Raw genomic sequence first — 14,984 nt, forward strand, 5'->3', positions numbered from 1 at the left:
AACTTGAACTGAGAAGATGTTTATTTTCTCAGCTCATGGTTATGAAATGATAAATGCCTCAGAAATTTAGGAGCTGTTGAAAGCAACTACATTATCAGAAACTGATTTGACATTTAGAGAAGATTGTGTTGTGGTTGCCAATTATAATGATTTAGAGGCAGTGTGTTGTCAGATGTTCACTCATGGAAACAGTGGACTTAAAATAATGATTTTTAAATTTCATAAATTGAGTATCTCGTGTACTGTGCATGTAGGTGCTAGTGATGTAAATATAAACCTATCATATTCTGTCCTTACAGAGATCATAAAAACTGTAGCATAATAGCTACACCAACATTTGTGTGGCATGTACACACAGTCTGCCTTATCTAATGCACTCAGCAGTTTTGTAGTGGTATGAGGCCTATCTCCTTCATATATATGAGAAGGAAACCAAATCCCTATATTAAGCCATGGGGCTAGCAAGCAAGTGTTCTAACTCCAAATCTGCAGTTTTTTTCACTAGACTCAACTTCCTGGCCTAAAGCTAATGTATGGAACACAAAATAACAATCGAATAAAATGACCATGGTATAACAAAATCATTTTTGTTATTACCCAACTATAATTAAATGGATTCTCCTTCAAAGAAGCCTACTTCTCTAGGTTTCTCCTACAGAGCAGAGAGTGCCAGGAGCCCTCTGCTGCCTCACTCTTAGTGTCCCCCAGAGCATGTTGAGGGAAGAGACATGCTTCCCTCTGTGGGAACTGTTCACTGGATGGACTGTTTACTGGATGAGTAGGTCATCTCTTTTGAAGGGTGCTGAGACTGTTCAAGGACTCTTAGAAGTGGCCAAAGACTCAATCCCGCAAAGTCACTGGAAAAGAACCCCGGTGGTCCTGAAGGCAACAGCAGGACTGCGCTTACTGCCAGAACAGAAAGCCCAGGCTCTGCTCTTTGAGGTAATGTTTGAAGTCCTTTGCATCTTGAATAATTCCTTTTCCCCTATGTGAATATTTTCTCTAAGGGTTTTTAGCTCTCTGGAGTGTGACTGCTACCTTTAGTATTCCACCATTGCTATAGCATTGGGGTAACTGGGCTCTTATTCTAGCTACTTATTTATATTTGTAAATGTTACTCTTGAATTTATACAGCTTTTCCTTTTTTTTTCTTTATTTTTATTTTTATTTTTATTTTTATTTATGATAGTCACAGAGACAGAGAGGCAGAGACACAGGCAGAGGGAGAAGCAGGCTCCATGCATCGGGAGCCCGACGTGGGATTCGATCCCGGGTCTCCAGGATTGCGCCCTGGGCCAAAGGCAGGCGCCAAACCGCTGCGCCACCCAGGGATCCCCTATACAGCTTTTCCTAAGAAGTTTAAAGTACTTTCTGTTCGTGGTACTCCTAATTCCCTTGTTAAAGCAGAATCATAGAAATGATGTTTAGCCCACTTTATTGAGGTATAACTTAAAATATGTACCTTTAAAGTGTGCAGCTAAATGAATTTCAACAAATATAGAAGTTTCCCTGTACCCTTTTGCAGTCCGTTTACCCCTTCCCTGAAGTCAGGCCACCACTGATCTGCTTTCTGCCATTATAGATTAGTTTTGCTTATTCTTCTTTTTTTTTTTTTAGTTTTGCTTATTCTTATATTTTATATAAATGTGTAATTATACAGTTTATGTTCTTTTTTTTTTTTTACATCTCTGACTTTTTCTCTCAGCTAAAGTTTTTTTTTTTAATTAAATTTTTAATTTTAGGGGTGCCTGGGTAGCTCAGTCAGTTTATGTATCTGCCTTTGGCTCAGGTCATTGAGATTGAGCCCCATATCAGGTTCCTTGCTAAGCAGAGAGCTTATTTCTCTCCTCACTCTGTTTGCTGCTCCCCCTGCTTGTGTTCTCTCTCTCTCTCTGTCAAAGAAAAAAAAAACTTTTTTTAATAATTTTTTAATTTTAATTCCAGTATAGTTAGCATACAGTGTTAACCAGTTTCAGGTGTACAATATAGCAATCCAGCAATTCTGTACATTGCTCAGTGCTCATCATGATAAGTGTACTCTTAATCCCCATTACCTATTTCACCCATGTCCCCTCACCTTCCTTCTGGTAACCATCAGTTCTCTATAGTTAAGAGTCTTGTTTTTTATTTGTCTCTTTGTTTATTTGTTTGTTTTATTTTTTAAATTCTGCATATGAGTGAGACATGGTACTTGTCTCTTTCTGACTTACTATGCTTAGCATTATATTCTCTAACTTCATCCATGTTGCAAATGCAAGATTTCATTCTTTATGGCTGAGTAACATTCCATTGTTTATATACACCATATCTTCTTTATCCATTCATCTGTCAAAGGACACGGGCTACTTCCGTAGTTTGACCACTGTAGACAGTGCTGCAATAAACATAGGTGTGTATGTGTAAACATAGGTATGCATCCTTTTGAATCAGTGTTTTTTGTATTTTTTTTCGGTCAGTACCCTATAGGGCAATTACTGGATTGTAGAGAATTTCTATTTTTAACTTTTTGAGGAACCCCCATACCATTTTCCACAGTGGCTGTACCATTTTGCATTCTGCATGAAGGTTCCTTTTTTTTTTTTTTTAACATCCTCACCAACACTTGTTTCTTGTGTTTTTGATTTTAGCCATTCTGTCAGGTATGAGGTGATATCTCATTGTAATTTTGATTTGCATTTTCCTGATGATGAGTGATACTGAGCATCTTTTCATGCATCTATTGGCCATTTTTATGTCCATTTCAACTTCTTAGATAAAAAATTTAGAGAGTTTTTTTAAAACTCAATATTTTTAACATTACTGAACATTTATTTTGTAAAAATAACATGTAAACTAATAAGATTTAAATTACATATTGTGAAAAATGTTTATAGGTGGGATCCCATTTTAACAAAAATCACGTCAGCCTGGGTGGCTCAGTTGGTTGAAAGTCCAACTCTTAGTTTTGGCTCAGGTCATGATCTCTGGGTCATGGAATTGAGCCCCAAGTAGGGCTCTGTGCTTGGCTGGGAGTCTGCTTGAGTATTTTTTCCTCTCCTTTTCCCTCCCCCTCTGCCCCTTCCCATGTGTGTGTGTGCTCTCTCTCTCAAATAAATAAATAAATTTTTAAAAATCACAGCAAAAAACTATTCTGTGTTATAGGTGTGCTAATTCCAAGCTCAAAATCCATTTTCCTTTGACTATCAGCGCAGAGGGCTTAAGTCCTTGTCCAAGGACAAACTGCCTAGAGTGTCTGCATGAGAATCTGAATTTGGACTCCTTATTCATTTTTTCTTTTATTGAGCGTATGAGCTTACCATGTACTGGGCATTGGTGGAGTTCCCAGGGATATTCTGTAGGGAGCAAAAAATGGCAATTAGTCCATGTCCTGGCATAGCTTGCATTCTAGTTGCAAGCAGACAGAAACTAAACAACTCATTACGAAGTATGTCAGGTACTGTAGATAATACAGAGAAAGAAAAGAAGGGGAAGTCAGCTAGGGAATGCTGGTGGTGGTGTAGAAGGATATGACTTTAAATAGAATGGTCAGGAAAGACCTCATTGGTAAGATGCATTTGATCAGAGACTTGAGAGGAATAAAGAAGCAAGCTATACAAGACATTTGTAGGAAGACTATTTCAGGCTAAAGAAATAACAAGTGCAAAGGCCTAAAGCAGGAAATGTGCTTGGTATGTTCAAGAACAGCATCCCAGGAGGTCAGAGTGGCTGGAGGGGAGTGAGTGATGGAAGGGAAATAGGAGATGAGGTCAGAGAGATGTGTGCGGTTTATCATGATGGCCCTTTAAGGCACATGTAAGGACTTTGGCTTTTTCTCTAAGAAGGAAGTCACTGGAGGGTCTTGAGCTAAGAGGCAGGATCTGATATCTATTTTAAAAGCACCACTCTAGGGATCCCTGGGTGGTGCAACGGTTTAGCGCCTACCTTTGGCCCAGGGCACAATCCTGGAGACCCGGGATCAAATCCCACGTTGGGCTCCCGGTGCATGGAGCCTGCTTCTCCCTCTGCCTATGTCTCTGCCTCTCTCTCTCTCTCTCTCTCTCTCTCTCTCTGTGTGTGACTATCATTAAAAAAAAAAAAAAAAAACTTTAAAAAAATAAAATAAAAAATAAAAGCACCACTCTAGAGGTGTCTGGATGGCTCAGTTGGTTAGGTGTCCAACTCTTTTTTTTTTAAGATTTTATTTTTATTTATTTATTCATGAGAGACAGAGAGAGAGAGGCAGAGACACAGGCAGAGGGAGAAGCAGGCTCCATGCAGGGAGCCTGACGTAGGACTTGACCCCGGGTCTCCAGGATCACACCCTGGGCTGAAGGTGGCACTAAACCGCTGAGCCACCCGGGCTGCCCAGGTGTCCAACTCTTGATCTCAGTTCAGGTCTTGATCTCAGGGTCATGAGTTCAAACCCTGAATTGGGCTCCATTCTGGGTGTGGAGCCTACTTAATTAATAAAAAAGTGTGGGGGACAGGGTGCCTGGATGGCTTAGTGGACCGGACATCCGACCTCATGGCTCAGGTCATAATCTCAAGATCATGGGATTTGAGCCAGCTTTGGGTTCTGTGCTCACTGGGGAGTCAGCTTGAGATTCTCTCTCTCTGCCCATCCTGCCCATGGGCACATTCTCTCTCTAAAATAAATAACAGTCAATCAAAGAAAAAGAGAGAGAGAGAGAGAAAGAAAGAAGAAAGAAAAGAAAAGGAAAGAAGAAAGAAAAGAAAAGAAAAGAAAGAAAAAGAAAGAAAGAAAGAAAGAAAGAAAGAAAGAAAGAAAGAAAGAAAGAGAAAAGCAAGCACTCTGGGTGCTGTATTAAGAATAAACTGTGAGCAGGGGAGAAGAGTGGAGAGAGAAATAGCAGAAACTGTCTGTGTTTATTCCTGTTTGCTTACCTATCTTCTGTTTAAAAGTTTATAGGGACGCCTGGGTGGCTCAGCAATTGAGCGCCTGCCTTTGGCCCAGGGTGTGATCCTGGAGTCCCAGGATCAAGTCCCACATCGGGCTCCCTACATGGAGTCTGCTTCTCTCTCTGCCTATGTCTCTGTCTCTCTTTCTCTCCGTGTGTCTCATGAATAAATAAATAAAATCTTAAAAAAAACCAGTTTATTTATAGATCACTTAACTGGCTTTTCCCGGATGAAACAGGGTCCAGAGGTCATCACATGAAGCATTTCATCCTATTAGGAATGAGAACAGCCAGCAGACCAGAGTTCCTTCTATTGCTGTTTGGAAAGTGTCCCCCCGCCTCATGATAATCATATAAAAAAATAAGACATAACACCCATGTCACTGACCCATATTTATGGAGAGTCATTAATGTGTGAGATGTTCATTCCTTTCTCCTAAAATAGTATAAATAAATCTAGATCTGGGGTCTCTGTGAACTCTTGAGGCCTCAGCCATGTGCCAGAATCTAACAAGGGCTAACAGCAGAGTAGCCCAGCCTATGGACATGAGCCCCCTTTACCAGCAAGGACAAAGACCTGCAGAATTTGATGGGAGAGCAAAAGAAATATTTCTGTAGCCTCAGGAGCTGCCCAGGCTTAACTCTTCTCTATCATCCCTTTATCTTATCATCTAAGAAATGAAGTGGGGGGATCCCTGGGTGGCGCAGCGGTTTGGCGCCTGCCTTTGGCCCAGGGCGCGATCCTGGAGACCTGGGATCGAATCCCACGTTGGGCTCCCGGTGCATGGAGCCTGCTTCTCCCTCTGCCTATGTCTCTGCCCCTCTCTCTCATCTCTTCTCTCTCTCTCTCTCTCTCTCTCTCTGACTATTATAAATAAATAAAAATTTAAAAAATATATAAAAAAAAAAGAAATGAAGTGGGAAAGGGTCCTCCTAGCTTCCAGTGTACCCAGGCAGGATTATAAGGTGTTTAAAAAAAAATTACAGGATCCTGATTTGAGCTGGAAGGGGTCAAATATATGCCCTTTCCTAGATGCAGTTCACCTGTAAATTTCTGTAGTTTGTTTGAGATTGATTTTTTTTTTTGAGATTGATTTTAAGTCAGAGGAATCCCTGTGTTTTTTGTTTTTACAAGAAACCAGTAATTACTTATATAGTTCCTTCTCTAGTTTTTTAGGGCAAAGAAATGTTCTGCTAAAATTTTATCTAGGGAAATGAAGAGTATAGTTTTCTAATAAGCCTTAATAGGATATAGCCAAAATATGGAAATTTTTATTGCCTTAGAGAATCCAGATTTTTTTCCCCTTTTTCTATAGGTAAGAGAAATCTTTAAGAAGTCACCTTTCCTGGTACCAAATGACAGTGTTAGCATCATGGACGGATCCTATGAAGGTAGGAGAAGTGTTGATACATGTTCTGGGGGGAGAGGACAAAGGTTAGCAAAAGATTTGATTAAAGGAACTAGGAACAGGGATGGGGGTGCTAAAGTAAAAAGAACTAAACAAGGAGAAACAAATAAGCGAGGAGGAATGGAATAAGAGAAAACGGAATGACAGGGAGAAGGAAAATGTGTATTTTAGACACAGAATTTAGAGAAAACAAAAATAGGGTCAAGGAAGATCAGGGGAAAATGCTCTGAGGTGTAATCCATTTTTCTCTCTCTTTCAGGCATATTAGCTTGGGTTACTGTGAATTTCCTGACAGGTAATACATTCTCAAGTTTATTCTAAGACATTAACTGGGTTTCATGCAGGATCAAAGAGTAAAAATTTCTTTTTGCTTGTATTGCTTTTATTTTTATTTTTTTTTAAAATTTTTTTTTAATTTTTATTTATTTATGATAGTCACAGAGAGAGAGAGGCAGAGACACAGGCAGAGGGAGAAGCAGGCTCCATGCACCGGGAGCCCGACGTGGGATTCAATCCCGGGTCTCCAGGATCGTGCCCTGGGCCAAAGGCAGGCGCCAAACCGCTGCGCCACCCAGGGATCCCCTTGTATTGCTTTTAAAGAAAAGAAAGAAAGAAAGGAAAAGCTAGGAAGTTAACATTTATAACTGTGTTCAGGGCCTCAGCTACAGTAAGAGTCCTTATAGGTTAGCATTCACTTGCAGTATTTGGGGCCAGGAGTCAGTGGAATATTTATGGAACACCTGCAAAGTACAACCAAGAGCAAGAGAGAGATTGCAGACAGAGGAGTGTTGGGCTGTCCTGGAAGCAGAAGATATTCAGAGCTGGCTCTCATTCACAGGTCAGCTGCATGGCCACAGCCAGGAGACTGTGGGGACCCTCGACCTGGGGGGAGCCTCCACCCAAATCACGTTCCTACCCCAGTTTGAGGTGAGTCATTTACATGAAGGCCTGGTTAGCAACCCACTTTGCAGGCATATCGTGGTGCCAAGAAGGTAGTGCTGCATTTTCAGACAGCAGCTCCACCACAAATAGGTTGAGTGGAGTCAATGACTGAATAAACTTCCTTTGCCCCCTTACTGTTCAGAGTCCCTTTGATTCCTCTAGCCTTGGGAGATTAGCTGCTTAGTCTGTCTCTTTCATCGCTGATTTTTTGGGGGAGGAACGGGGATGGTGGTAGTAAGACCTTCAAACTATTGCAGATCCTAAATAGTCTTTTTGCTTTTTCTGATTTGCAGAAAACCCTGGAACAAACCCCTAGGGGCTACCTCACTTCATTTGAGATGTTTAACAGCACTTATAAGCTCTATACACATAGGTGAGGAGAGGGGACAGGGAGGAATATTTCATGTTGTATGATTCTCCTAACTTTTCAAAGCATTTTCACATCTGTTATTGTATCTGACAAGCCTCACAAAGTCCCTGCCAACCCGCAAAGGTCTGGTAACTGAAACCAGAGCCACTTACCAAAGCCCAAGGACTCAAGAGGTTTCTCCATTCTTGGCCTCAAAAGGATATAACTTAAAGAATCAGAAGTTTTCTCTAAAGAGGGGCGCCTGGGTGGCTCAGTTGGTTAGGCATTTGCCTTTGGGTGAGGTCATGATCCCAGAGTCTTGGGATGGAGCCCCAATTGGGCTTCTTGCTCAATGGGGAGTCTGCTTCTCCCTCTCCCTTGTCCCTCACCCCACTCATGCGCTTGCTTTCTCTCTCCTCTCATTCTCTCTCTCTCTCTCTCTACCCCCACCCCAAATAAATAAATAAACTTTAAAAGAAGTTTTCTCTAGAGAGAGGACACTTGGAGAATCTTCAACCAAAGCTCTGTGCCAACTCCTTTGAGGTTGCTTTCAGATGTTCAAAATCCAACCTGGGATTTGATCACAGTGGGGCTAGGAGCTAAGATAATGAGAGCTTTTCTGGGGATGATTCCCAGGGTGGGACCCTAGGAAGTATCACTGTCTCTGGCCTTTAAATCATAGGCATGGAAAGTTCTGGATGGCCTTGATCTGAGCTGTGTAGAAATGACTACTTGTCCACACAAGATGAGAAGGTCATAGAGACCAAGGTTTTCCTCCCTTCAGAGGGAGACAGAGAAACCATGCTACTTTTGAAAGAGATAGCTTTAGGCTGGAGAACTTCAGGACCAGCATGAAATTAAGTCAATTCTGTATTTTACAGTTACTTGGGATTTGGATTGAAAGCTGCAAGACTAGCAACCCTGGGAGCCCTGGAAACAGAAGGTTCGTCTAGGTACCTGTGCTGGTTGGGGTATGGTGAGAGTGACACCAATACTCAGCTTACTTTTCCCCTTCCTTGACAGTGATTCTGTGAAGAAAAGGGTTGTGCTGATTTAGGAAGGATGTGTTATGTAATGAACATGATAATAGCAGATTCTTTTTCTACTTTATGTTATGTTCCGTTGTTTTGGTATACACTATTAGCCATTTCTAGAATGAAGTCTATATATAGTCACACAGTCTGTGACAAGGAGGCTGCAGTGTGCGGAAATTCAAAGCTCAAAGAGTGAATTTGGCAGAAGCTTGCTCAAGCCCTTAGTTTTACATGGGAGGTTCAGGAAGCAACATCAGTACACCTGCAAGGTGAAATTACTGAGCAACTTTATTCATATATTCAAAGATAAGTAGAGCAGTTAGGAACTCAGCTTTTGGGGTCAAGCAGAACTGGGTTCAGTCCCTCTTTGTGATTTGGGGCAAGTTAGCAAGCTTTCTGTGCCCCTTTGCATTTAATGTAGTTTTTTATGGTTACTGGCTCAGAGTAAACTATTAGTGTGATGATGATTGTATAGCATTTCAGAGTTTACAAAACATCTTCAAATATGATTTCATTGAAGCCTCACAACAACCAATGAGAAAAGTAGAACGGAATTTTTTCCCCTTTTTTAGGAAGGAGGGAACTTATACCATTGTAGGTTTTAGATTTCTTTGAAATGTGATGAAAGCCATGGACCCCTCTGCCAAATGCACATATGCACAAAAATTTGTGTGTAGTTTCAGAGGGTTCACCAATCCCGCAGTGCCCATCTGTGAACCCTGAATTAAAAATTCCTGTCAGGGGATCCCTGGGTGGCTCAGTGGCTGAGCGCCTGCCTTCGGCCCAGGGCCTGACCCTGGAGTCCTGGGATCGAGTCCCACGTCGGGCTCCCTGCATGGAGCTTGCTTCTCCCTCTGCCTGTGTCTCTTCTTCTCTCTCTCTGTATCTCACATGAATAAATAAAATCTTTAAAAAATAATAATAAATAAAAATAAAAATTCCTGTCATAGGGAATTTGAGCGGTTTGGCGCCGCCTTCAGCCCAGGGCGTGATCATGGAGACTCAGGATCGAATCCCATGTCGGGTTCCCTGCATGGAGCCTGCTTCTCCCTCTGCCTATGTCTCTGCCTGTGTCTCTCATGAATAAATAAATAAAATCTTAAAAAAAAAACAAACAATTCCTGTCATAGGATGCAGTCACGGAACTACCTACTTTTTGGTAATTCCTTTCAACTTTACTAGCTTCTTGCTTGCATGTGTGCATGTGTCTCTCACTCTTGTGCACGTGCGCATGTGCTTGCGCGCTCTCATTCTCTCTCCCTCTCTCTCATCCTTGCCTCTTACTTTGTGGTCTGACTTCTTTCAGGGATTGATGGACACACTTTTCGAAGTGCCTGTCTACCGAGATGGTTGGAAGCAGAGTGGATCTTTGGGGGTGTGAAATACCAGTATGGTGGCAACAAAGAAGGCAAGTGATGTTTTTTTCACTGATTGAAATTACCTTTACAGTTGAAATCTGGAAAAGTTCCATGGGAAGTGTTTTCCAGAACTCAAGAGAAGCTTTTTTCTGGGACTCATTCCAAATAGGTCTTGGTATGCTGTAAAGGAATAATGTGAAATGACAGTGAACAAGGCAACTGTCCCTCTGTCCTGCTCTTTCCCTGCCCAAGTGCTGTGGGGATCCATTAGAAACCTGTTCTTAACCTGCGTCTAATGCTTTAAGGGTCTCTGCCCTTAGCAAGGAGAAACTCTATCTAGAAACTAGATTCAGTTAATGTTTAGCTTTTTAAATTATAATAATACAACTAAGACAATAGAAGAATTCATCTTAGATATTATAAAAAGCAAAGACCATAAAATCAAGGAAAAAACTTAATTTTTCCAGGGAAGGAAACAGATATGAGACTTCTGATTGCTTCACATAAATACCATTGACATAGGCTAGGCAGCAGATTGAGGTTGAATATGGCTATTTTTGGTGAACACAGGGAGGGAAGCTGCCTCTATGGAATTTTGCTCATCTTTGTAAGCTCTTTGTCCTGAACCTCAGCTGCTTCTTTCCTTGATCCTCCTGCTGTTTCTTTGTTGGCTCTAGCAGCTTGCTTCAGAGAGCTCTCATTTTTCTCACCTTTGCCCTGGCAGGGAAGATGGGCTTTGAGCCCTGCTATGCTGAAGTGCTAAGGGTGGTCCAAGGAAAACTTCACCAGCCGGAGGAGGTCCAGAGAAGCTCTTTCTATGCTTTCTCTTACTATTATGATCGTGCTGTTGACACAGGCATGATTGGTAAGTTTACTGCAGGTATCAGCTAGGAAGGAAACTAGGAGGGAAGCTGTCCTGGGAAGGGAAAGGAGAAAAGGAGTATTTGAAATGCTTTGTCTTACGTAATCACACTACTCTTCCCCAGTGCTGACAATTGAATGACATTAGTTGCAGCAGAGGAAGAATGAATAGGATTAACTATCCTTTGGAGCTAGAAAATGGCCTAAACAGATACACATAAAGTCTTTTTTTTTAACATTTTTATCGAGATATAATTGATAGAAAGTAAAATGAATATTTGAAGTGTACAATTCACTAAACTTTGACATATGTGTATACCCATCAAGCTATCACCAAAGTCAAAATAATGTCTCTTGCCCCTCCTACTTTATAATTTTTATTTCCTTATCACAATAGTAATGCTTTTTGTTAGTTCTGTGAATATATGTACGTGGTCTATCATGGCCTGAGATATGAATTAATTTCCTATTTCCTATTTTCAATTTTTTTAACAGGTCAATTTTTTTATTGTGGTTAAATAGACAGAATAATTATAAATAAAATAGACTACACAGATTATATATATATATATATTTTTTTTTTTAATTTATGATAGTCACAGAGAGAGAGAGAGAGAGAGAGAGAGGCAGAGACACAGGCAGAGGGAGAAGCAGGCTCCATGCACCGGGAGCCTGACGTGGGATTCAATCCCGGGTCTCCAGGATCGCGCCCTGGGCCAAAGGCAGGCGCCAAACCGCTGCACCACCCAGGGATCCCCTACACAGATTATATTGTATGGATATGTCATGTATATTTATCCCATTCTGTAATGTTAGAAATTTTATTTCCAATTTTTCATTATTATAAATACTACTAGGATACATTTCCTTGTTTCCTTGAAAGCTTTTTGACATTAACTACTATTTCATTTTAGATTATGAAACAGGGGGTGTTTTAAAAGTTGAAGATTTTAAAAGAAAAGCAAGGGAAGGTAAGTGCCAATGGAAGCCTTTGAAGGGAAGTCCATGAAGCTGTGCCTGCCAACTCTAGTGACCTTAAAGTGACCCAGAGCACCACTGTCAGCAGAAAGCCTCTCAGAAGGCTGGTTTCCTAGTTTGACTAAGAATTAAAAGCATTAAGTGGCATAGAAATCCATGGGAATACAAGAGGCTTTGGGCATTATGGTGAAAATCTTTTCTTCTTTCTACATTTCTTCCTTCCTTTTTTTTTCTATCATTGAAATATAATTGACATACAATGTTGTCTAAATTTCAGGTGTACAACATATAGATTGGAAAATTCTATACATTACCTGTGCTCACCATGATAAATATAGTCACTCTCTGTCTCCATGAAACATTATTACAATATTATTGACTATATTTCCTATGGTATACTTTTTATCTCTGTGACTTCCTTATTTTACAGCTGGAAGTTTGTACCTCTTAATCTCCTTCACCTATTTTTCCCATCCCCCTACCCATCTCCCTTCTGGCGACCACCAGTTGTTCTATTTAAGAGTCTGTGTTTCTCTTTGTTCATTTGTTTGGATTCCACTACCATATAAGTGAAATCATATGGTAGTTGTCTTCCTATGTCTGACTTAACTTCACTTAGCATAATACCCTCCAGGTCCATCCTCATCATAATAAGTGACAAGATATTCTTTTTTTTTATGGCTGGGTAATATTTCACTGTGTGTATATGTGTGTGTGTGTGTTTGTACACACATAAAGAAGATATGTATGGAGATATATATATATCAAGCCTCATATCAAGCTCCTTGCTCAGCAGGGAGCCTGCTTCTCCCTCTCCCTCTGCCCCCCATTCATGCTCTCTCCTTGTCTCAAAATCTTTTTTAAAAATGTTGCAATAAATATAGGGGTGCTTAAATCTTTTTTTTTTTAAAGATTTTATTTATCCATGAGAGACACAGAGAGAGAGGCAGACATAGGCAGAGGGAGAAGCAGGCTCCCTCCAGGGAGCCTGATGTGGGACTCAATCCCTGGGATCATGCCCTGAGCCAAAGGTAGACACTCAACCACTGAGCCACCCATGCGTCCCTGCTTATATCTTTTTGAACTGGTATTTTCTTTTTTTGGGGGGGCTGTAAATAGGCAGTAGTAGAATTACCAGATCATATAGTATTTCTAAATTTTTGAGGAACCTTCATAATTTTATCCACAGTGACTGTGGAACAATTTGCATGAGGTCTCCCTTTCTCCACATCCTCACCGACACCTGTTATTTATTTTCTTTTTGATACTAGACATTCTGATTGGTGTGAGGTGATATCTCACTTTGGTTTTGGTTTGCATTCCCCTAGTGATGAGTGATGTTGAGCATCTTTTCATGTGTCTGTTGGCCACTGTATATTTTCCTTGGAAAAATGTCTGTTCAGGTCCTTTGCCCATTTTTTTTTCAAATACTTCTATAAAGATTTATTTCCTAAAGTGAATAAAATAAGCAAATTATACTTTTTTGTACAATTCACATATTGTGTGAAATATTAAAACATTTTTTTTTTTAGAGAAAAGGAGGGAGGGGCAGAGGAAGAGGGAGAGAGAATCTTTTTTATTTTTATTTTTTTAAGATTTTATTTATTCATGAGAGAGGCAGAGACACAGGCAGAGGGAGAAGCAGGCTCCATGCAGGGAGCTCAACGTGGGACTCGATCCTGGGTCTCTGGGATCATGCCCTGGGATGAAGGCGGCTGAGTCACCCAGGCTGCCTGGAAGAGAGAATCTTAACCAGGCTTCATGCCCAGTGCAGAGCCTGACACAGGGCCCAATCTCCCAACCCTGAGATCATGACCTGAACTAAAATCAAGAGTCAGTCATGCTTAACCACATGAGCTACCCAGGTGCCCCTAAAATATAAATTTTAAACATTTGAAAGTTATATGAAAGTATGAATAAATTAGGTTATTCTTTAGACAAGTTTCAGGATTGAGAATGCATTAAAAATGATGGTAGAGAGGGATCCCTGGGTGGCGCAGCGGTTTGGCGCCTGCCTTTGGCCCAGGGCGTGATCCTGGAGACCCGGGATCGAATCCCACGTCGGGCTCCCGGTGCATGGAGCCTGCTTCTCCCTCTGCCTATGTCTCTGCCTCTCTCTCTCTCTCTCTCTGTGACTATCATAAATAAGTAAAAATTTTAAAAAAATGATGGTAGAGGTTGAAGGTTGACAAAAATAAAACATGTATATGGGAAAAGGTGTTATCTATGAAGTTAATGGGTGGAATAATAAAGTTGGAGACATTATTTGCAGCATATAAAATCGATAGAGGTTAATATCACTAGCATATAAAATAGTCCTGGAGGGCAGCCTGGGTGGCTCAGCGGTTTAGCGCCACCTTTAGGCAGGTTTAGTGCCTGTCTCTCATGGATAAATAAATAAAATCTTTAAAAAAAAAAAAATAGTCCTGGAAATGATTAACATTTTATATATAAAACTTAATGTCTAAGTATTAAGTCATCACTAAAGAAAAATAAGTTGTATCAGTTTTCTTTTGCTTTTATTACCACTAATAAGTTCCTATAAATGTAGTGCCTTTGCCCATTGTTTTAATAAATTTGTTTCTTTGGTGTTGAGTTGTCTAAGTTCTTTTTTTTTTTAATTTTATGTATTTATTCATGAGAGAGGGAGAGGCAGAGACATAGGCAAAGGGAGAAGTAGGCTTCATGCAGGGAGCCTGATGTGGAACTTGATCATGAGACCACAGGATCTTGCCCTGAGCCAAAGGCAGACGCTCAACTCAGTCGCTCAGACATCCCGAGTTGTCTAAGTTCTTTATATTTTTGGATATTGAGCCTTAATCAGACATACCATTTGCAAACATCTCCCATTCAGGAAGTTGCCCTTTTGTTGTATTAATGATTTCCTTTCCTGTGCAAAAGCTCTCTTTTTACATTTTTTTAATTTTATTTTATTTATTTATTTATTTATTTATTTATTTATTTATTTATTTATTTATTTATTTTTAAAGATTTATTTATTTATGAGAGACACAAAGAGAGAGAGAGAGAGAGGCAGAGACACAGGCAGAGGGAGAAGCAGGCTCCATGCAGGGAGCCTGACATGGGACTCGATCCCAGGTCTCCAGGATCACACCCTGGGCTAAAGATGGTGCTAAACTGCTGAGCCACCAGGG

General features: G+C 40.6%; 1 protein-coding gene across 6 annotated transcripts in view; it reads left to right on the forward strand.

Moving 5' to 3' along the window:
* ENTPD5 (ectonucleoside triphosphate diphosphohydrolase 5 (inactive)) overlaps positions 1–14,984 on the forward strand; it is a 53,782-nt gene that overhangs the window by 27,831 nt on the left and 10,967 nt on the right. For all 6 annotated transcript variants that reach the window (XM_055303686.1, XM_055303688.1, XM_055303684.1 and 3 more), the window contains 9 exons: positions 799–942; positions 6,215–6,290; positions 6,567–6,602; positions 7,146–7,234; positions 7,543–7,622; positions 8,480–8,541; positions 9,939–10,040; positions 10,715–10,855; positions 11,766–11,822. In XM_055303686.1, coding sequence (XP_055159661.1) covers positions 799–942; positions 6,215–6,290; positions 6,567–6,602; positions 7,146–7,234; positions 7,543–7,622; positions 8,480–8,541; positions 9,939–10,040; positions 10,715–10,855; positions 11,766–11,822 — 787 coding nt within the window. The remainder of the gene's footprint in view (positions 1–798; positions 943–6,214; positions 6,291–6,566; positions 6,603–7,145; positions 7,235–7,542; positions 7,623–8,479; positions 8,542–9,938; positions 10,041–10,714; positions 10,856–11,765; positions 11,823–14,984) is intronic.

This window comes from Nyctereutes procyonoides, unplaced genomic scaffold, assembly GCF_905146905.1.
Source record: "Nyctereutes procyonoides isolate TBG_1078 unplaced genomic scaffold, NYPRO_anot_genome, whole genome shotgun sequence".
Classification (NCBI taxonomy): Eukaryota; Metazoa; Chordata; class Mammalia; order Carnivora; family Canidae; genus Nyctereutes; species Nyctereutes procyonoides.